At 40.5% G+C, this 23,651-nt stretch overlaps 1 protein-coding gene across 4 annotated transcripts in view; it reads right to left on the reverse strand.

Moving 5' to 3' along the window:
- Positions 1 to 23,651, reverse strand: part of AFG2A (AAA ATPase AFG2A) — a 269,455-nt gene that overhangs the window by 215,699 nt on the left and 30,105 nt on the right. For all 4 annotated transcript variants that reach the window (XM_074993342.1, XM_074993343.1, XM_074993344.1 and 1 more), the window contains exons 10-11: positions 16,270 to 16,424; positions 6,736 to 6,945 (exon numbers count right to left, since the gene is read on the reverse strand). In XM_074993342.1, coding sequence (XP_074849443.1) covers positions 6,736 to 6,945; positions 16,270 to 16,424 — 365 coding nt within the window. The remainder of the gene's footprint in view (positions 1 to 6,735; positions 6,946 to 16,269; positions 16,425 to 23,651) is intronic.

Here is a 23,651-nt window from a genome sequence, read left to right on the forward strand (position 1 = left end):
AGCAGATCAAAAGTGATCTGCTCTTTCAAAAGAGACTGTCCATACAGTCCCCGCTCTTTTGAAATAACAGGCCAGGGATCGAAAAAAATCAGAGCCCATGAGGGCTACTCCTTTGGAAAAAAAAAGACCTGTGGAGCATCTACACATTTTCTTTTGAAAGAAGGTGCTCTCCCTGAACAAGAAGGTGCTCTCCCTGAAAAAGGAGGTGCTCTCCCTGAAAAAGGAGTGGAAGAGTGCTTTCACAAGGAATGCCACATACTTTCAATTTACTTTCAAAAGAACACCTACCAATAAGTGCTAAATAATTAATTTTAAAATCCCACACAGTATACTCTCTAGAACAGGGAAATAACAGTAAGAATGAGTTTGATAGGTGACTGCAAAAGGGTATGGATGCAAAAAATGAAAGAATCCTTTTTAGTAATTTCCCATTAGATTGGTGTTGCGTGTTTAGTTCTGGGGTGGGAAGAGCATGTCATGATACCTGGAACTACAAATTTACCCTAATTACCAGCTCAACTGTAAAAAAGTAGGTGCAAGCTCATAAAATGCCACAATAACCTATAATAATAAATGTTAATAGGAAAAAGTGCAAAATAAAGACAATAAGGAAGAATAAATCCAAACAAAAAGGCCTACTGAAATAAATCAAGGACTGTGTTAAGGAAGGTCACACCTGGTAAACAAGAATTTTGAGAGACTGCAAATGAATCAACCAAAATTGGTGCGTCAAAAGTTTTACTTAACTGGTGGACAAAACAGTGAAGGAACGGACTATTCTGCTCAATACTACCTTTTGTGGTCCTTAATAAAAGAGCCTTTGGTGCAAAACACAGACCAACAGGAAGAAGGGGAAGAAATGGAAAAAGGAACCAGCTTCACCATCATGGCTGTCACTCCTACAGTCTCCTGTGATCCTGGAGCATCTTTATTCTAATCCTGAGAGATATCCTGACCAGACTGAGCCACAGAAAAAGAGATGATCTGGATCCCTTTACTCGCTCTGGAAAAACCCCCAACATCACCTCCCTTGCCTTTCCTTCTTTTAGTTACCCCTCTATTTTTATCCCTCTCCTTTTGTCTGCCAAATAAAAGCCCAGCTCAGATGGCTAAGTCTTTAATTTTGCAACACATCTGTGAACCTTTTCTTTACCAGAAAGAGGCCAACTGAAAGCAATGCCTTGAAAGCCCGATTCTGGTGTAAGTGTGCCAGGCCTTGGATTAGCTGATAAGATTGTGCCTGTTTCTTTCAGTGAAAATGCAAGTAAAGGTGAATCATTAGAAACAAAAGCTGCATTTTCTATCTTGGCTGTTCTTGTCTCTTTCCTTTTCCATTCATTTGTCTCCTGTCTGCAAAGAAACAGCATCGGACTTCAACAGCGACAGGTCCAGTCCAGCCCATCTTAACTAACTGCCTCTCTTTTCCCTAAAAAGGACAATTATTACAATCGTTGATACCATCAAAGAGAGGGTGGCTTTTCCCCCTTCGAAAACTTTCTTCAGCTAAAGGGAAATGAACATGGGATGATGCTGAAATGAAAGTCTTATTTAATACTTAACATTTCAAAAGCTTTTTCTTTTCTGTATCTTTAATAAAAGGTTAAAACAATTTTAAATGGTTGTTTTCTCCATGGCACTAAGCAGACTGGATACACCAAACCCCAACCATTGTTTAAAACTGTCAGTGTTGTTACACTGTTAGACCATATAGTCCATCTAAATTAATACAGTAGGAGGCATGCTGTACTTCTCTTCCTGCTTTTTTATTTTTACTTGAAAAGAAACTATATTTCCTCCATCTTTAAAGTTCAAATAATTTAAATTATTTCAAATTGTTACTACTTTGGAAAAACCTTATATAAAGATTAGAAAAGTTTCAAACAGAAGGTGTTTGTTAAGTAAGGCAGATTTGCAATCTTGTGGGTTTTATTACTATTTTTCATTACTGGGTCTGCTCTACAGTTTTTCATCAGCTCTTGATGAATTTTTTCCTGTTTTAAAGACCCTCTGCTCAGCTAGCCACGGCTGCTCAACTTCCTTATTTCATGCTTCTGCTCAGAAAGGCAACTAATGAAGGACCTGCTGAAAATCCCTGTCGAAGGATAACCAATCTTCTTCCAGAAATTCAATGGCAATTCTTCATAAAGCAAGGCAGTCAGCCTTTCCAAATCTCATTAATCTGTTCTAACTGCTGCAGCCAAGAGCAAAGCAGAAAGGCAGAGGAAATTTCAGTTGGAAAATATTTTGACGTAACTGACCAGATGACAAACTAAACCTAAGCACATGTCAAACTCAGAGAGAGGCACAAAGGCATCTGCAGGGGGAAACAGGAAGTCAGCACAAGCCAAGATGAAGTCAGAGCTCTCAGTATAGTGTATGTTTTTATAACCACTGATTGGAAAAAGAAGTGCTAGAGCTTAAAAGGACTTTTTTTTAAAAATAGGAGTCATGACCATTTTAAACCAGAACTGTTTACCCTAGTTGGGCAAGTTAACTAAATACAAATAATGTCTGAGATGTATATATTCTGCACCATCTGTGTAGCTAGTTTGTGCATAAATGTAAGTTCTGAACTGTAACTAGTTTATTTTGAGCTGAGCATACTGGAGGGCATTGTTTTGTTATTATTAACCGATTAAAAAAAATCAATACATACCAATCTAGAAAGTACATTCTGAGCAGCAAGGATAAACATTCCTACCTACCTTCATTACATACACTATGTGTGCACATAGTCAAAACTTGGCTGCCCGAGAAGATTTGTTAACCTCATACACCTGTTACACAATGACATGACTGGCTTTGTTCTTTCAAATGGCAAGTCCTCAGATCCATTTGAGATATCCAATGGTGTGAAGCAAGGGTGTGTGCTGGCCCCAATGTTATTCAAACTCTTTTTCACATGCGTCCTCAGCCACGCAGTTAGGGACCTGGACCATGGAGTGTACATAAAATACAGATTTGACGGGTTACTTTTCAACCTCCGTCATCTGAATGCTAAAATGAAGACGCTTGAGAGGCTCATCATTGAAGCCCTTTTTACTGACGACTGTACACTTTTGAAACACAAGGAATCTGGTCTCCAGCTCATTGTCAACAAGTTTGCTGATGTCACACACATCTTTGGTTTGACCATCAGCCTAGGAAAGGCCGAGGTACTGTTTCAACCTGCTCCAGGATCTGCTGCTCTCCCCGCTTCAGAGTTAAAACTAGTAGAGGAGTTCAAGTACCTTGGCAGTGCGATAGCCAATGATGGCTCCCTTGTCAAAAAAAATCAATGCCAGAATCTGTCAGGCCAGCCAGGCACAAGGATGTCTGAGAGCGCGAGTGTTGAATCAGCACAATATCCGACAGTCCACTGAACTGAAAGTGTACAAGGCTGTAGTCCCGACCCATCTCCTGTATGGCTGTGAAACCTGGACCTTGTACAGAAAACATATAAAACTGCTGGAGCACTTCCACTCATGCAGCCTGAGGTCAATACTGCACACTCAATGGCAGGACAGAGTTACAAACCTGGAAGTCCTGGACAGAGCAGGAACCATGAGCATCAAAGCCATCATTCTGAAAGCCCAGCTTCACTGGACTGGGCATGTCATACGAATCGAGGAGTCAAGAGTCCCTAAGCAACTCCTCTAGGGTGAACTCTCCCAGGGCAAAAGGAATCAAGGTAGGCCTTGCAAGAGGTATAAAGACTGCATCAAGGCCAACATTGCTCGTGCTGGTTTAAAACCAGATCAGCTAGAGCAGCATGCAAATGACCGAACACGCTGGCATGCTCTCGTACAACATGTGTACGACAACACGTGTACGACAACTTTGAAGAGCAGCAACGTGTACGCCTTCTTGATGCTCGTGAGAGGAAGAAAGCAACAGCAGCAGCTGCACCAATAGAGCCAGGACAATTCCCTTGCCCCCACTCCTCAGCCACATGCGAGTCCACAACCAATGAGCCTGTGCAAGCTCAAGACGTTATCGTCGAACAGGATGGACTACCAAGAATGCAATAGTGTGCACGGTGGTATTGTTAAAGCTGTGTGCAAATTCAAAATGGATGTCCTGAAGACTAAAGCCTTGATTCAACTAGGGCCCAATCCAACAGAAAGACTCCCCTGATTTCAGTGAGCTTGGACCAGGCCACTACTGAACTTGTGGTATGGGTTACAAACAAAAATACACTTCTCCATCAATATGCCTCATCCCCTACCTCTAGGGGCAACAGGGTAAGACTCTCATGGTCAAAGAAGAACGCTTAGATTTCACAACACATCACAAAGAGGACAGAGTGTAATGGGAAATTTGTTACCATATTATTTCTTTAACTCTTACTCTAGGAAAATAGCTTTGAAATATACTTCTCCAATCAAATATAACAGAGTCAGCCTAGACTTATTCCTGTGGCTGTAGGACTTGACCATGAAACTTACATCTTCATGCCATACAAGTGCTTCCAAAGCCGTTTTTAGTAGATTAAATGCAACCAGCAGAAGGTGCACAACCACCAAAAGTGCTGCCCAAATGGTCAAACAGGTCATCTCCTTAGCTTAGGCAGATCTTCTCCCACTGAAGCATAGTCCTATCCCTCAGCACCCCCACCCCAAATATTTCCAGTCCTTCCCTATAGTAAAGAGGGTTGAAGGGCTAGTCCCCTGAACAGTCACAGTCTTTTCCTGCTGGCTTCTCATTCTAGGTTGGGGTGGCCAACACGTGGCCCAAAGGCCAGAATCCGACCCGTGGAGCCTTTTCATCCAGTCCACGAAGCTGGTGGTGGCACCATTTTGATAGCCAGCTGGGAGACATGGGGTCAGCAACCTGTAGCACCGGAGCCATGTGTGGCTCTTTAAAGAGCCATTTGCAGCTCCAGACTGTGATGCTGCTGACTTCTTCTCCGTCTTCCTGCCCTACACTACTGAAATAATGGAACGCAACTTAATTGGCTTAACGGCTGGCAGGAGGGACCAGGATGTTAAACCATTAAACTGAGTTCCATTATTTCAGTGGAGCAGGAACTATTTTCCAGAACTATTATAGAAAAGCTTTCCTTGAACAGAAAGATTTCTGAAGCTATAAGAATAATATTTTTGCAATGGCTGTGTGATTCTTGTACAGATATGGGAACTAAACTACCAACATTTGCTTTTCAAAGATATGGCAGCTAGAAAGGCTGCTCACATGACTGTCTAATCCGTCACTGTGATTAAACTTGGCACAGGATACTCAAAATGAGGGATCCAACGTGACTGTCTAAAAAGGCTAGAATGGCTGGTACCCATATTTCTAAAATGATTGGTACAATTACAGACAGATACGTGTCTGTTTTGACCTTTGGAAGGGTAATTCTCTGTACTGGGATCAAAGGCTCCACTCGACTTCTAAGAACCAGTGGCTATAAATTCTTTCCAGCAACTGTTCATTCCTGAATGGGTCTGTTTCCCTGGACAGAGTACTGACTGGCATGCTGTCTATGCATGAGAAGAGGATCATTATGTGCAATCTGTGCCTTGCTTTGACTACCACCAGCTATTTAAAAATGTGCAGAGGACAGATCAAAAGGAAGAGTCTCGTGCAGGAAATGTGAGCTTGTGTATGCAAATACTATTTGCCTTTGTCTCCCCGAGGATTTTGCTGGCCTGGAAGAAAAAGTATCTTGATTTCCTTGGAAGCTTCTGCTTTCAATTTCTTCCATGTACCAGGGTAATAGTCCTTTCCTGGATACCCATGATGCTCATGGTAAACAATAGTTGCTATGCTGACTTTCACAATGAGGACCAAGTCCTTCTTTGACAATGAGGACAGACATCTTTGTGCAATCTCAGCAACTAATTTATGTAACGCTGCTCCCAATAACTCCTCACCTGAAAGTTTGCATTTGTAAGATACCTGTTTAGTAACAGCAACGCTATTCTGGTAACCGCCAAATCAAAATCTATTGCTTGTCAAAAACCAAATCAAAGAAAGATTTTCACCTCAGTTGTTCACTAACAATATTAAAATACCACCTTGTGAAAGCAACAGTTGCTTTTGCCCTTCTGAGAGTCTCTAGGTTTGTAGGACTTAACCGGGAATATAATCAAATTCCCCCCGGATAGGGAGCTCTGCAAGAGCCCTGTTTTTTCCCTGGAGGAGCAGAGGGCCCTCTTCTGTATCTTGCGGGTGGGACAGCAGATGACTCTGGATCCTTCAAGGATCTCCCTCCCAGTCTAACTCTTGAGCCTCGTGCCCTGGCAACACAAAGTTTGGCTGGCTGGCAAAAGGCAGGGCATCATTCACCCTCTGTAGTGCATGCAAATTGCTGTTCTTATAAGGAGCACCACTTACATTTAGCCAGGTGTTTGCAGGACAGCACTGCCACACCCAAGGGGCATGGCAGGGAAGCACTACAGCAGCAGGTCCAGGCTGCTACGGACCCAATTCCAGGAAGACTGTCATGCTCAACTGCACAAAAATGATTAAGAAATAAACAAACTAAAATAGCTAGGAGAAACCAAACTGCCAACTTGTCCCACTACCAGAGGCAGAAAATCAGGTGGCTGCCTGAGCTGGAGCCAGGGATTGAAACCAGTCTTGGAGCTTCCAGCAACAACACTAGACTACCTCTGAATTCCACAGGTGTGGGCATCTGCCCCGAGCAATGAACGTGCGGAGAACAGAAAGTTGATCTGAAACACAAAAACATTTGTATTGTCTGAAGTCATTTGCTACTCTGAGAGGAAAAAATAAAACTAAATGGCTTACCTTCACCACCAAGAAGTTGAGGCCACTTTCATTGGCCAATGCTTTCGCTATCATGGTTTTTGAGCATCCCGGAGGTCCATAAAGCAGCACTCCTTTGGGTGGCTGAATACCCATTCGAATGAAGGATTCAGGATGCTTGAGGGGCCATTCCACTGCCTGCTTCAATTTCAGTTTGACAGTTTCCAATCCTCCTATGTCCGACCAGAGCACCTACAAAGCAGACCATTTTGCTAAATCCACACATGAGCACAGAATGGAGAGTTGCACAGGACCATGGCATGCATCACCCTTTCAACAGGTTTGTATCATGAAACTTTTAAAAAGTTCATTATTAAAGCAACTGATTAAAGAAAAAAAGGGAAAATGGTGAATTTACATAATTTTGACTTTACATAATGGGAGGGGGGTAAAATTTCACATATTGAGCATCTATTTCAAAGATCAATAACTGCTGTTATCCAAAAATACAATTCGGTATCTGTACCTACACCGTCTGTAAACTCTGGGATTATTTCAATCACTTCAGTACTTGTGTGTGTCGCATTTAGATATGATTTGTGAAACGCTTTGGTTTCCTTCTTGGGGAAAATTCAGTATGAAGTTAAGAGATAATTATTTTCAATTAACTCACTTAAGAAACTCATCCTCTATGCAAGAATTTCCTTTCAGTTATATGGGACTAGTAACACGCATATATGTTTGAAGGACAGAAATGTTTTAAATCATTTTGCAACATTTATTCCACCCTGGACTTGTGCTCTATAGATTTAACTAATAAATTAAAAATACTGGATGAGTATTTACATGTTAAAGATTAACTGCAGTTGGAATTGCTTGGCTAAAAATGTGAGTAAAAGCATAGACACCAATGAATGTATCACACTAAATATAATGTAGTAAAAAAAAATTTTTTTTAAATTTATGGAGATATACCAATCTCATAGAGCTGGAAGGGACCTTCAGAGGTCATTGAGTCCAGTTCCCTGTGCTCCCAGTAGGACCTCTCACCATCTCAGAGATTTTTTTTTTTAAATCTGCTTGCTCCGGATGTCTAAATGGCCCCCTGAAGGACTGAACTCACAACCCTGGGTTAGAAAGCCAATGCAGAACCCACTGAGCTATCCCTCCCCCCACAATTAAAAACAGTATTCAAAACAGGGAGTAGCTCTAAAATGAGCTCTGCCAAAGTTGTGAAGATGACTGTGACAATTTTTCTCACCCCAGCTAATTCCCTGTATGTTCTGTGTTTGCAGTAAGCGGTCTGCTAACTTGCCCCTTCTGGCATCAACATCCCTTCAACAATGCTTTAGATACTAAAGACAAAAAACATTTATGATAAGAAGTGTTTGAATCAGCTGATCTTTTGTTTTGAGACGATGAGCTCCTAAAATATGCAGTCTTCAAAGACAGGCAACAGATTTAATGACTATAAAGTCAGGACTTTCCTCTTGAGCTTCATTTGTACATTGACAGACGCAGACACAAGGATGGGGAAGAGAGAAAAATAAGGATCAGGTAGAAAGAGGTTCCTGTGATGAGATGGTGAAGAGACTAACTCATGGAGGATGGAGGAAAATTAAAATCTAACATTTATCACCCTCATTCCTGACCTAGTTCTCTCCCAGGCTACTGAAATCAGATGATCTCACTCAATTCCATTGACTTCTTGGTGCCCTAGGTCTGATATCTGAGCACTGGAAACTAAAAATATTATTTTACTTCTGGATAAAGCAATATAGCCCAAGAACAAGCAATGTTCAGGGCACGAAAGACAAATACGCAAACCAACAACCAAGGAGCAAATGAAAGAATTTCAACCAAATAAAACCACGAGCTTCGTTGTCTCATTTTATGATAAAATAATACAACAGTGCTGAAAAAAACCACAAATGGTCCACCCGCATGGGGCATCAACTAAAAAGTGAGCAGAACAGAAAATGTTAGTTAGAAAGTAAGAAGTTGAGGATCTGCTACCATCAGACCATGTAGATCCTCATGCTAGAATCATCCAAGGAAAATTATTATTTATAGAACCCATGAAAAAGGGTTTTTTTAATTTTTATTTTTAAATCACCAACCATGTCCTCTTTTTTAAACCAATAACTACTTGGCTGAGTATGGAAACAAAAATACGCTCAACTGACAGCTACTGCCTACTCAGAAGAGTAGAGATGCACTAGCTAAAGGTAGAATTGCCGTGAGAATAAAAGAGATATACCAATTCAGAGGAAAGAAAGGATTGCCGTTTCTGAGTCTGAGGAATGAGTAGTCAGGGCTCATATACTGCCAAAGCAATCTGCCAATTTTGCTAACTTGCTATAACCCAAATTCTGCTACTTGTCAGTGCTAATACCTATTTCTTATGTGCTATTTCAGAGGAGTACTGTGAAAGATCATCTTTGTTTCTATTCCATCATGTAAACAAGCCTGAATGAACAAACACTAGCTAAATGATAGTAAAGGAGCTCACGCAGTTGTGCACATTGTTGCTTATTTGGAGGCTGGGGAGGAATGAATTACTGAAACCACTGAATGAAGTTGAAAACAGTAACTTAAGAAGCTGAGTGACACATAATTCCTCAAAATAAGAGACTAACATATTTACAGAGTTAAATATTTTTAAGACCAGGTCTTAATAGGTTACCTTCACGTTAATAGAAATAAAAAAGGAAAGAACATTATTTGCAGTTCAGCATGTTTTAGTAAAGAGAAAAAAGATGCTTTCTGTAGCTTCATACTGGTAGAAAACACTTTTTTAAAAATACCACAGACAATATATGAAACTAAATTTCTAAATTAACTTGATAACCAAACAGTAACAGCAGCATAGTTTCCCAAGGGGAAGAAAAAAAAGGACTGACTTAATTTTCAAAACCACATAATTTCATTCTTATATTAATTTATATACGTAAAAGGTGGATAATAATTGTACATCTTTCCAGTAGAGAGAGCTGGACACAGAAAATTATAAACAGAAACCACATGTGTCACACGAGGAAAAAATCTTCTAGTGTGGAATATGTTATCAGGAATTTCCTAGAATTTCACAAAACAAGCAAAATGGCTTTTGTGGTACCTTACACATCAACAAAAATGAGCTCTGGGAACACCCAGCTGACTGTACCATGTCAACAGGTTGCTCAACTACTTTTCCCCCTGAGAAAACACATCAAACAGGTGGGCTTCAGAAGGCGAAGCACTCAAATGAGCCTGCGTGCACCCAGCTAATGGGTTGCATATACCCAGCCCACCGTACCATGGATGTATGAAAATAAAGCAAGCAGGTGGGCATCACAAGATGAAGCACCCAAATGAGCTGTGGGAGGAAAGCAGGAAAAACGTGTAAAACAGGACAGAAGGAAGAGTAGAGAATCCCAAAGGAAAGAAAAAGTCACTTTTAAACATGAAGGGGACACAGCTGACTTTGCCACTTCAACAGATAGCTCAGCTACTTTTCCTCCTGTGAAAACACACCTAACAGGTCACTGCTGAAACTGTGGCTCCCCCAAGCCACACACTTTGGGATGGGAGAGTACTGGGACATGCAAATATTGGTTGCCTGGGCCGGCCCCCCAGCACATGTTACCTCTGAGGGGTCAGCCCCCAAGTAACCTGTTGATGTTTTCAATAAGTTGCATGCCTACATGGGGACAGCCTTGAAAATATCTGCCACTGGGGGCCAGCTCCCAGTGCATGTTGCCTCCCAGAGGCCAGCCCCTGAAAATATTTGTAACCAACACATGGGCTGTGTCTACACGTGCCCCAAACTTCGAAATGGCCATGCAAATGGCCATTTCGAAGTTTACTAATGAAGCGCTGACATGCATATTCAGCGCTTCATTAGCATGCGGGCGGCAGCGGCGCTTCGAAATTGACGAGCCTTGCAGCCGCGCGGCGCGTCCAGACGGGGCTCCTTTTCGAAAGGACGCCACCTTCTTCGAAGTCCCCTTATTCCCATGAGCTCATGGAGAGCAGCAGAGGTGAAAGGCAACAGAATGTACACATTCAGAGCGTTGTGGAATACCCCTGGAGCCCAATAAAATCGATTTAAAGTAATGTGTCAATACCAGCATTAATTTGACCTTTTAAATTCAAACTTGGCATTACACCACATCAGTGGGTTGAGGAGAGAAAGTTGAGTGTCCTGCACTCCTTCATTTTAATGGAAGGTCTCCTGAAGTTCGTTCCATGTAACATCTCTGGAGAAAGTTGACCTTAGCACCCATTAAAATTAACCTAATGGTATTTGCATTGCATACAGTAACATTGCAAAATTGAGACAAGTGGCTTAAAATCAAATTTATGCTCTAATGTAGACACAGTCACAATGTGCTGCATTACAACAGGAGAAAAAACAGGCAGGAAAAACCCTTGGGGCTCCAAAGAGAATTCTGAGAAGCCTAGAGAAGGAGGAGGAACGGCTGCTACAGCAAAGCTCCCCAAACAACTAATGGACAGAACTAACTTCCTGATGTAGAACATGCACCTCTCTTCCCCAGCCTCCCTGACACACAAGAGCAGTCCTCCAAAGAGGTTACATGGAACGAACTTCAAGAGACCTTCCATTAAAATGAAGGAGTGCAGGACACTCAACAGATTCTTGCAGCCAGCATACAAGCATTTTGCACTGTTCCCTCTCACAAACACTTCATACCGTAGCACTCACTGCTACATGGACTGACAAGGGAACGCAAGTACATGCTACACTAGGAAGTGGACTATAATGTGTGTCCTCTACACCTGGACAACCCTTTCCTCTCCTGTCCTCCAAACATGCTCACTGTCTATTAAATCGCTCTCCAAACTCAATCTTGGCTGCTTTCTGCAGTAATGCACTGGATGTGCTTTGAGTAGGAAAACTAAGTATTGCAACAGAGAGTCTTCATCATTTAAATAATGCAGATGACCTATGCTGCTCATACAAGTTAAGGCAAATGTATACTATGCAACAACTAAAATCATGGGGGCACAGCAGTGTGGCTTTTGCTGATTGTTCATTAAAAATGAGTACAACCAGCGCAACTCAGTTAAATAAAATCATATATACATGACCCCCCTGCAATACATACTGAAATTTAAGATTAAAAAAAAATCAGAGATTATTAGGGCAATAAAATCTTTCCAGTCACTGGCCTGCTCAAAATGTTGGAGATTTCAGAGAAAAATCTGCATATTTTGATTAATTTCTCTTCAGTTCCCATGATAAAAACAGAACGTTATTTATCTTCAGTGGTGGGAAGAGGATGTTAATACTTCCAGGAAAATACAAAGGTATTGGCATAAAACCAAAGCAGAAATGAGCCTTTTAGCTAACTGCCTTTACTCATGGCTTAAAGTATATTATGTTACACACCTTTGCTATGTCTCTTCTCATTTGCTTTACATATGGTTACTTTAAACTGTCTTAACATAAAAAACAGCCAGTTTTATAACCAGAAGTATTAACCTAAGATAATGAAAGCTGGCCCTCTGCACACGTGTCCCAGCATTTGATGGGAGAAGTGCCCAGTGGCAGCAGTGATGGTGGCTTCGGTGAGTCACCAGCATTGAGTCTGAGTGGGTGACTGGGGGGTGCCTGGCTCTGGGGTAAGGGACTGGGTTACAGCCAGGGGCTGGGCGTGCCTGGCTCTGGGGAACAGAGAGGGCATTGAGCCACAGATATATAAAAATAAATGTATAATACATGGCTCTTTGCACTCTATCCATGTCTCTTAGTCGCTAACTGGTTGGCCACCCTGGCCTAAAAGTTGCACCTGTCTTTCCCTTGTAATAACGCATCTTCGAAACAAAATGAACAATTAATACAGTAATGCAATTTATACACTATGTTTCTATTGTATTGTTAGCTAGTGTATCCTATTGGAAAGTTTCTTGTGGTTAGTCAGTTACTTCAGGCTTTAATTATATTTTTAGCAAGGTCTTTCTTAGGTACCAACAGAACTGATGTCAAACTTTGAAACACTTTTAAAAAGAAATTTAATCTCTCATTTACCCAAAAAGTAACATGCACTATTACCTGTCTACTCAGATACTTTTTTTATTTTGGAGGGGAGGGGTAGCAGAAGAAGCCTATCTTCACAGAAATAAGTAGGTGAAAGCATCTGAAGATTAATCACTCTAAGGCTGTGTCCACCCTACAAAAATGACTTCAAAAGTTGCTTACTTCAAAGTACAACTTTGAAGTAAGCAACTTCGAAGCTGAGCATCCACACACCCTACTTCGAAGTAGGGCACTACTCAGTTCCTGGGAATGGAGTAAGGACTTCAAAGCTGGGCTCCCTACTTCAAAGTAAGGGAAAATGCATATAGACTCTCTGCTGGCTATTTCAATGTAGTGCCTAAGTTCGAAGTTCGAACTAATGGTGATCCTGTTCTTGTGAAAAGCAAATAATGCCAAAGGTTTCCCAGCAGATGCTCTAAGTCTGGACAATTGTACATTATTACCCCAAACAGTAAAGTAGACTAGGGCATAAACAGTCTGTAATATTGCTGGCAGAAGATCATGAGCCCCAAATGATTGTAATTGCACCCATCTAGCTGCCAACCTACCTGGTTTGCACCCACATTCAAGTACTTAAGATCCAGCTCCGGCCTGGAGACATCAGAGGACTCACCCCTTCATTGCTCCTCAGACTTCAGCCCTCTCTGCACCCCGCACCCTACCCTAAGCTTCAGCTCTTTGGCTGAGAGAGCAGTGGGCATCTCCCTTTCTGTTTTCAGTCTTCATCCCTGGGGGATTCGTCAGTCTTCCTCTACACTGATCTTGCTTCACTCTTCAAATCTGTGCTCCTCTGAGCTCTCTTTTCTCTCAGGACTCTGGATTCTCTTCCTTCTAAACTCTGGGTTCTAAATACTCCCTCTAAGCTGTCAGGATTCTGAACACCCAGAGATAGCCACCTACCTCATTATAACCAGCTAGCAATTGGACTGGAACTGGAGGGCCAAGCCTAGTTTCATATAATGAGGCAGCTGCTCTGTTATACAACAATACACTAAATGATCAGTGACCTGTCTATTGCTGATTCACACTTTTACCTCACACTAATAAAAACATGACCATAAAACACACATACATTCATCAGCAGAAGCCCAATTACACTAACAAACTTAAAAACTCTGATGCAAACAGATACTTCTCCACATTTACACAGAGATCCACCCCGATCTGAAGGATTTTGGAAGTTTTAGTATGCCACCACTGAAGGATGTTTTTTATTAAGTGACATAATTACGATTTTGTAAAAATTTGGGAAGATACAATGGTATAAAAGGACTGTTCCTTTCCTTGCACTCCTTTATCTCCAATCCTGCAAAGTCAATGAAGTTAAGCGTGTGTAGTTCTTGACAGAATGGCCGTGTCTACACGAGCCCCAAACTTCGAAATGGCCATGCAAATGGCCATTTCGAAGTTTACTAATGAAGCGCTGAAATGCATATTCAGCGCTTCGTTAGCATTCGGGCGGCCACGGCACTTCGAAATTGACGCGCTTCGCCGCCGCGCGTCTCGTCCCCACGGGGCTCCTTTTCAAAAGGACCCCGCCTACTTCGAAGTCCCCTTATTCCCATGAGCTGACGGGAATAAGGGGACTTCGAAGTAGGCGGGGTCCTTTCGAAAAGGAGCCCCGTCGGGACAAGACACGCGGCGGCGAGGCGCGTCAATTTCGAAGTGTTGCGGCTGCCCGCATGCTAATGAAGCGCTGAATATGCATTTCAGTGCTTCATTAGTAAACTTCGAAATGGCCATTTGCGCGGCCATTTCGAAGTCTGGGGCTCGTGTAGGCGTAGCCAATGAGGCATTTGTCTGTAAAAGCCCAAGTCCTCCTAGTGTACAACATTTTTGTGTATACATTACAATAAACAGATGTTTTTAAATAGCAGTCTGATGACTAATGTTGTGGAAAACTGGACTGAGACACAAGAACAAAGGCACTGAGAAGAATGATTATTTAGAGTCTAGTAGTCAGGCCACTAGCCTGAGACACAGGAGACCTGGTTTCAATTCTCTCTTACGCTGCAGTCTTCCCATGTGACCTCCTTTGCCCCACAGGGGAATATTATGAGGATAAATACATTTTGAGGCACTCGGGCAGTGGGAGCTATTTAGGTATATCTAAGTGAAATAGAGAGGGTCAGTTTTCACTCTGTTTAAATCCAGAATAATTCCACTTACTTTAAGGGTATAACAGGGCCAGATTTGGCCCACAGTGAACAAATTGAGTATACGGTTCAATGTTTTGATTTCTTATTCCCATAGTTGGGAAATAACCACTTATGACTGTGTGAATGAATTCCCTGTTAATTCATCTTTGAGCGATGATGCTTAATAACTTTCTTCTAGGTTTTTTTTTTTTTTAAAACTTGGAGTTGATTTATATGTCCTTTTGTAGATTTCTGGAATTTTCTTAACATAAAGCACTACCAGAAGGGAGTGGACAATGCAATGCCTACAAATATGTTGATTGTTAGGTGTTAAGCACTTTGGTTTGGGGGGTTTTGTTTTCTGGTGTTTTGGTTTTTTTAGGCTTTTTTCTCTTAGATAATACATGGCTTATTAGAACCTTGTAAAATAGACCTATTTAGTTAGCTCCACAGTCTTTCAAGGCCAAGATCTTCTCTTTTCATTGTTTAGACAGCACACAAGACATTGAGGTCCCAATTCTAATCAGTGCTTTTCAACATTACCCTACCACCAATTAATAAATAAATAAAATGCTCTGAGGTCCTTTAAGTGGCTCCCGCCCATGGCAATCGCTAGCCAATAAATGATGAAGAGCTGCACTAAACATTTTTTAAAAAAATATTAACAGAAACACAGCATCCATATAAGTTGAAAAAATTGTGATGGAAGAAGATAGCTGCACATCTTTTCCAAGAAGCAGCTAATCTTTCAGATGAATTAATACCATATTCACACACAGTTGTGCAGGCAAAGTGATCATACTGGAAACACTGCTGACCACACAGGAGCTCAAATTTTGTTTCTAATTAAACTTCTGCAATCTTGCTGAAGCCGATGAGGTTGCAGAAGTATGACTGTCAACAGAATTTGTGCCTGTGTTTTCAGTGACTCAGCTCTCGTTTAACTACACAATTAATCAGCTGTGCTCCACACAGTCACTCTAACCTTTTTCATAGCCTCACTTCAATAAATTTTGGTGACAAATGCCAATGCTTTGTTTCTATCTGAATTGGTTGCTGCAGGAATAGAGGCTCTGATGCATAGACCTGTTCAGTGCCTGTTTCAAGCTTACATTTTTAGGCTTTTGATCAGTTAACCTACTCAGATCTCGAAATCATAAAGCATAAGTCAACCAGAGTCCTGCAGTGTCTACTTTTCATGCTTAACAACAAATGCCAACAATAAAAAAAAAATCTGAAATGTCAAAAATGATGCATAAACATTGATTTGGGACCTCTATTTTCTAAAAATGAACCTTTGCAGACAGGGATCTTCAAAGTCTCACTATAACTTTAAAGTGTTTAGGTTCACTATGAGTTTAAAGTGTCGCCTGTGTTCCGAGGAACGTGACTTACTTTTGGCACGTCGATAGCCACCTCCCTCATGGCGCTGGGCCTGATCTCATTCATCCCCTGCAGGAAGTCATTGAGAGTAATCCTCACTGACCCAGCCAGCTCACTGTCTAGCACGTTCGCCTGTTCTCCCAGTGCTCTCCGCAGAGCGCACAAACCTACAAAGAAAACCAAACACATGTAGATGGCATCCTGTTTCCCATGAATACAGAAAGTACAACACAGACACATGGGAAAACACTGCAGCACTGGCCAGGAAATGATCATCAAACAGAAAGTCCCAACATCAGGCTCTGGCTAGTTCACAGAACACAACAACAGATATTCATTTCTGATGAAGGGGAAAGGGGATTTGATGATCACATGTGTATGTAAAATAGACCAGTTCCAAGAGATAGAATAAAGTAACCAAAATCCCAGGGAAATAATTACAGGGTGGATGGGAGCTGGGGGCGGGGGAGAGACAAGAAAAACTAATTAAGGGCACTTTTCCATCACCCTTTTTATGATAAAAAATTATCTAGAGCAGGTACTAGGGGAACCTGTGTAATTGGCTGCCTTGTCTGTTCCCCTGCCAATGCTGGACTGGGCCCTTAGTGCTCTCTTTGTCCATTTTACTTTAATATGATTTAAAGTGATGAGATTGCTGCTGCTTTCACTGCACAGTTTCACTGTTTAATAAATTTCTGTATTAGGAGGTTTTTCACCCTGTTCCATCCATTTTCAACATTTTTCTTCATATTGTCCTGAAGTGCCATGAATAATGCCGCTCTCTCCAGTGTTCACAACTTTCAAACGCCTACAGCTTCCCTGCTTCCCCCTCTGTTTACCCAAACCATTCTCAGCAAACTCCTTTAGTCTTGCCCTATAATTCACTCCCCCTCCGATTTATCAATATCTTTTTGGGTACAGAGGCACCCAGAGAGGCATGCATCAGTGCTCATGTCCCATTCCCCACCAGTACCACCCAGACCTAAACACTGTTCTATATGGGATCTTACCATTCCCTATATCCTGTGAAACAATACCTGATGCTAGGTTGCCCAAAAGCACCTTAGTTTTCCTTCCCCTTCAGTTTGTGTCTTCAAGATTTACTCTTTTAGCTCTTCCTGCCTCTATTTCCAACCATTCTTGTGATACTAGCAATTTAACAACTAAATTCAAGATTTACTTCTAACGGAGTTGAATCAAAGTAGCTTACAAAAATATTTTACCTGTTTCACATAAATGAGGCACGCAAATATTTAACTGAATATTTTTGACACCTAACTAAACACAATGTCAACGAATGAAGCAAGAAAGCACAATAATGATAAGGGATAAGCTGTTTCTGAAATAAAAATGGCTTTACTATCAGAGGATTACTGTATATTTTCTATGGGAGCATTTATGAACTTGTACATACAAGATTTCTGACAATTATGGGAATTCTAGCTTTCCGACAATATGTGCAATGTGTGAATAGATATAATATCCCCCCTGTGTTTTAGTACAGCTGGTGTATCTCCATAAACTGCCAAGCATTACAGAGCATGAACACCTGTGTTCAATACACAAACTCTTTAATATAATAAAAAATGTTTGTAGTTCAGGTTTTACCCAAGTGTGGAACAGTTAGAACTAACAGGATATATAAATAAAAACATTCCATGAGGCCAAATGGGAAATCACAAATTTAGTTGCCAGCAGAGAAGTGAAAAATGCAACTGACTCACTAAAAGAATGGAGAGGGCGGTAGTTTGTATTTCTTTTTCCTTTTTCTCTCTTCTCTATTATATTAAACAGTTCATTTTTCAAAAGCACTATTACATAACAAGACATCATTGCCATCACACAAATCTGTAATTTCACAGCCACATGCTCAAGCAAAAAAACAGCCAACAAACAGGTTAATCACACTATGTTATTGGAGTTATATGGCTACAACAATTTTGTTTTGGAATTTTAATCTTGTTCTGAATTTGATCATAAGCATTTATGCAGAGTATTCTCAACATATCAGTGACTTAAAATAAATAAATAAATCACTGCTTTAGATAAGTTGCATCACAATATGAAGCAAATAATTGATCCAAATCTCTGTTCTTCATTTATAAATATGCGCTCTATAAGCTATACTTTTCATTACAAACACTTATGTGATAAGGTTTGTAACTAGCTCATGACTCTTTTTTCATTTTTAAAGGGATAATTCAATTTTTCACTCTAGGTCACATAAAAATGCCCAAGGGGACACCTTTCTTATATATTACCACTTATAACGTTAAGTCAATCCCTGCCCATGCACTTCACTGTGTATCAAAGTGAAGTTTCCATGATCAGTAGTAGGTCTGAAAAGCAGCAGCTCTGATCCAGAACAGGGATAAAAAGGTCACAGCTCTCCAAACAAAGCCTGAATTAATTAAAGAATGTGTGTATACACAGGTCAGTATTTAATTAAAACCATGTTTTACATTTAAAACTATAATAAAAAACAGATTGAGAATGAGAGCATGATTCTTTCTGCTTCCTCTTGTTATCATAATCTTTCTTTCCTGCCTCTCCAGTGACCCCTGCCCAAAGGGGGGGGTCTAATTAACTAGGGAAGGATACACCCAGTGGCCCTCCAGGAGCGAAAAAATTTGTCTCTGCTTTCAGCCATGGAAAAGATGTATTTAATGTAAGGAATTCTAAAGTAATACACAATATATGCTGCTAGACACTTTTTGATACTATTCCCTAGCAGTACCCAGAAGTTTCTTGCTATCGGGGCCCAAAGTTTCAAACTCTGAAACTATACAATTGTTATACTGTACTCCAGAAAACAATGAACAACATTTCATGCTTGCTTATCCAGAAGACCTATCTGATCTCTGTAAATGAGCCTCTTCTTATGATTTGTTCAGAATCAGATACAGTCTTTATCCACCATTGTAAACTGTCTCCAAGAACACATTTATGTACCCGTTTTGCTTAATCATATTCAGACTAGAGATGTTAATGATTAGCTAGTTAAATGGTAACCCTCACACTAAATAGATGAGGCTTAACGTTGGAAGTTACTGGTTATCGTTAACAGGTAGGGGCTGGAGCAATCCCCTGCCCGGTGCTTCACCCTGCAGGGCTGCAGCAAATGGGGGCTGCTCCAGCCGCACTAGAGTGCTCCCCGCCCACAGACAGGGAAGCTCCAGCTGTGGGTTAACCTACCAGTTAACCAGTTAAATGGAAATTTACATCCCTAATTCAGACACCACCAATTTTCAGTGGATTCATAAATAGTCAGATTATATAAATTCTGACTAAATTAGATGCAGCCCTTCCACACAACCATAGCCCTTACTCATGTGAGTAGTCCTGCTGAAATAAAGCAAAACACACACACACACACACACACACACACACCCACCCACCCACCCGAATTGACTACTTGGAAAGCTAACTTAATAGGACTACGTGCCTAAGGAAGAGATACGTATTTTGAGTAAGGACTGCAGGCAGTGTTCTCTATAAACTGGGCACTTGGGCAGCCACCCAGGAGAAACTCAGGTGCCGCCCATCTGATTAGAGGAGTACCCACAGCCACCCACAGCCAGCAGCCTGTGTTTCTATTGGTGGTGCCCATCCACACATGCTTTGGTGTACGTAACAAACTTTACTCTATCCATGGATGGAAAAACTTAGTGGGAACACTGGTTGTAGAATCTGTCCCTAGCACTGTACTCTATGTGCAGTGGGGACTCAGCTAGGTGCACAGAAAGGGAGTGTACTCCATGGAGGTGAACGCTTCTCAAGCAATGCATAAATGGAAATTCTGAAGTAAACTAAAAGACAAAAAAAAAATAAGATTCATTGTCAAAAACAATGGGAAAAAACAATTTGTTCCACTCTCCAACATTGCGCGTTATCCCTCACAAATTCATCCTGTCTAAGGACAAAGGAAGGAAAAGAGGCCAGAGGAAACAAATTAGTTGTACAATTTGTCACAGGACAGCTGGTTTCTTTTCTGTCCCTTACAAAATATAATGTAAGTACCACCATTTATCCTTACACATTACATCACGTTCGCACACAGGTGAGTGCAATAATAAACATTCCCATGTAGATAAAATTTATCAGAGTTTATTTTAGCCTAACAGAAAACAGAAATTATGCACTAACTGCACGGACATCCAACACACGTGTGTACTCAGTGGGTTAAACCTGTAGTACATAATACATGTGGAAATAGGTGTGATTAAGTACATTTACCTTACTCCTTTGGCTGCTTAACTTCCAGTCTTTCCACTATCCCATTTTCCCAGGGACTTGTTCTCACATTCCAAATCTAAGATTGGCTTCAAACAACAGTAATTTTTATTTTAAGACAACTTGCAAAGGCAGTGTTTCTTTTACCCCCTACCATTCTGAAGTTTTCTACAAAATTGTAACAGCCCATAGTGTAAGATACCAACCATTCTACCTCACATCAACGACAACTTTCACCTTGTTATCCTGAAGGATTAGAAATTTGAGATCTATACCTTTTGGAGAGGCAAATTTTCAGGTTTGAAAAAGACACTCAGAGAACATTTACTTCTGTTCTTTGAAGGTTAAAAGGTAGTCTGCCTAACATTCTGATAGTTTTATGTACAGAAAAGCTATTTTAGAAATCAACTCATTAACATTTTACATTCCTTTAGAGACCTGAACAAGTGAGCACATGTTAACTAAGGCACCTGACTTTACAAGAGGAGAAAGCTGTTCTGTTTACGTGACATAAAAGTTTTAACTCATTTGGGGTGACCAGCACAATTCATGACTGATGGACAAACTTATGCCAAGATATATTTTTATTCCAAACTATCATTCACTATACTTTTCTCTCTCTCTCTCTCTCTCTCTCTCTCTCTCTCCCCCCTCATATACACACACATCCTGCACCTCAAGTTACTGAACAATTTCAAAAACCAATGTCCAAAAGTGAAAGGATAGAACAAAAATCACCAGCTGTCTGTTTACCTAGTACAGCATGCCTCACTTCAATACAGAGGGATTGTCTCACAGATACATTCTTTCCTATTCAGAGTCACGCAATCTTTCACCAATTTTCAAATTTAACCATCATCTTCCTTCCGTTTTGTGATCATGTAACATGTACATGGCAACTACAGAAATTGCTACTTCGAAAAAACAACACATGGAAGTATTTTATGTATTTTAGCTGTTTTTACTACAATTTCACTGCTGGAAACAAAGACCATGAGCTAGTGCCCCCACAGATCACAGTGCTGGGACAACTGACTGCCCCAAAACCACATCATCAAGTTTACAAAAATTCTTCAATTTGTGTTTTTAAAAAGTGCATGATACAAGGAATTTTTTTAATGCCTCCATCTGTACAACTAAGATGACAAATACACTGAAGGAGAAATAACCACACAAAAGTGTTCTATGTTTTAACATGATCTCTAAATCACAAATGTGTGCCCAATATAGAAATTGTGTGTATTACAAAAGGACAAAAAATATTTTACTTCTAAAACCATATTCCATAAATCTGTATTAACTACCAAAGTGATACGGAAAAATCCCTGGACAACTTTTATGTGCTGTTTGTACAGGAAAGATAATACCCTCTAATCCCCTGTAACCACAATATAGCAAGTTCACTCAGCTAACCTGAGCACTAGTATACTGTAGAGATTGTGTACACAATTCATAGTCCTTCATGACTAGTCTGACATTTGCTGGAACATGTCTACAGAACTGAGCAGAAGCTGGGGGAAGGTATGCAATGGGGGAACGTTGGGAGCATTTCCAGAAGTTCTAGCGCACAGGAAATAATTTGTTCCCAGATGATACGATACATTCACTTCTTGTAATAAAACTAAACTAAAATTTAGATACCACAGCACCTTTATTTCCAAGCCACTCAAGTCTAGCACATCTTGCTAAAGCTCGCATAAGTTCACACTAAGAAAAAGGTTGCCTACTGTTCTGGATGTTTAATGGCAAACACAGAGTGAGTGGCTAAATTTTGGTCTAATCATTACTAATAAATTACACTAATCAGGAATGAAGTTATTGTTAAGAAAAGATTATATGAAAATGCCACCTTCTCAGATGACAGATCTGCTGCACAATCATACCTGCTTATTTTACATACAAAGTTACAGTTTTTTAACTCCTCAAGAACTACTCAGCATGTTAGTGTCAGCTGGATCCTTCCCTCGCTTGAGCACCACCTGAATTTTTAATTAAATTCCAACTGCAGACTTTTTTTTTTTAAACTGTTGAAGACTTGAGCGAAAGAGAACGCATCTTGACTTTCAAATCTCAGGGTAAGTTTGCAATGTTGGCAGTTAAAGAATCTTTTTACTTTTCAATAATATTTTTTATCTGGAACTTATAGAGACAACAAAACATACAACCTTGACAGTTCCCTTGTTACACATCACATTTCAGAAGCAGTTGCGTTTTAAAATCCAGATATTATTTAATTTAGAGCAAATTAGTGCCGAACATTGAAGAGTTCATTCTAATCACAGACACTGACGGCAAATGGCCAAGTTTCTGCTGACTTCAATACGGCCAGACCCTCAAAGTCTACATATATCTATATCTTCCTACATTTGTCTAAACTAGATATGAGACTAGACAATGGCTCAGAGTTCAAAAACAAAAATATCCTATGAAATTACTTTTTGAGAGGTTGTTTCCTGGGAGCCCAGGCCAGTCACCCAGAGCCTCAGGTATGTCCAGATCAGAACAGGTCAGGCAATGAGACTGCAACCTCTATGAACTCCAGCTAAATCCCAGTCATAACTTACGAGGAAACAGTACCTGAGTGTAACAACATCACAACACTAGCCTAACTCCAGCCAACCTCAAATAACTTCTTTTTTTCGCCAAAGAAGTTTTTTCAAAAGAATAAGTCAAAAAAAATTCAAACTACAGCATTAATTTGTAGAAGAGAGAAAAGAAGATAAAGAATAGAGCAAGAGAAAAGAACAGAGATATATACAGAGAATTAAGCATACCCTAATGTAAGTTCTTCTTTTGTATATAGGAGATCTAATCCAAAAATCCAGTAAAGTCAACAGAAAGACTCCCATTGATTTCAACGGGTATTGGACCAGGCCCACAGTTTCTACTTCAGCATATGTTCTTTGATCACTAAGGATGATGTAGCACATCTGGTGGCTAATGCAAGAAACATTAAGGCCAGGTCTACATTAGGAGGAAAAAGTCAATTTTAGACACACAAATCCAGCTACAAGAATTCCACAGCTGGAGTTGACTTATCTAAAAATCTATTTTTGCTGCTGTCCACACAGCGGGAGGTCAATGAGAGAAATTCTTGTGTCAACTTCCCTGACTCCTTCTGACTGCCAGAAGTACCAGGATCAATGGTGGCACCACAATAG

This window comes from Carettochelys insculpta, chromosome 4, assembly GCF_033958435.1.
Source record: "Carettochelys insculpta isolate YL-2023 chromosome 4, ASM3395843v1, whole genome shotgun sequence".
NCBI lineage: Eukaryota > Metazoa > Chordata > Testudines > Carettochelyidae > Carettochelys > Carettochelys insculpta.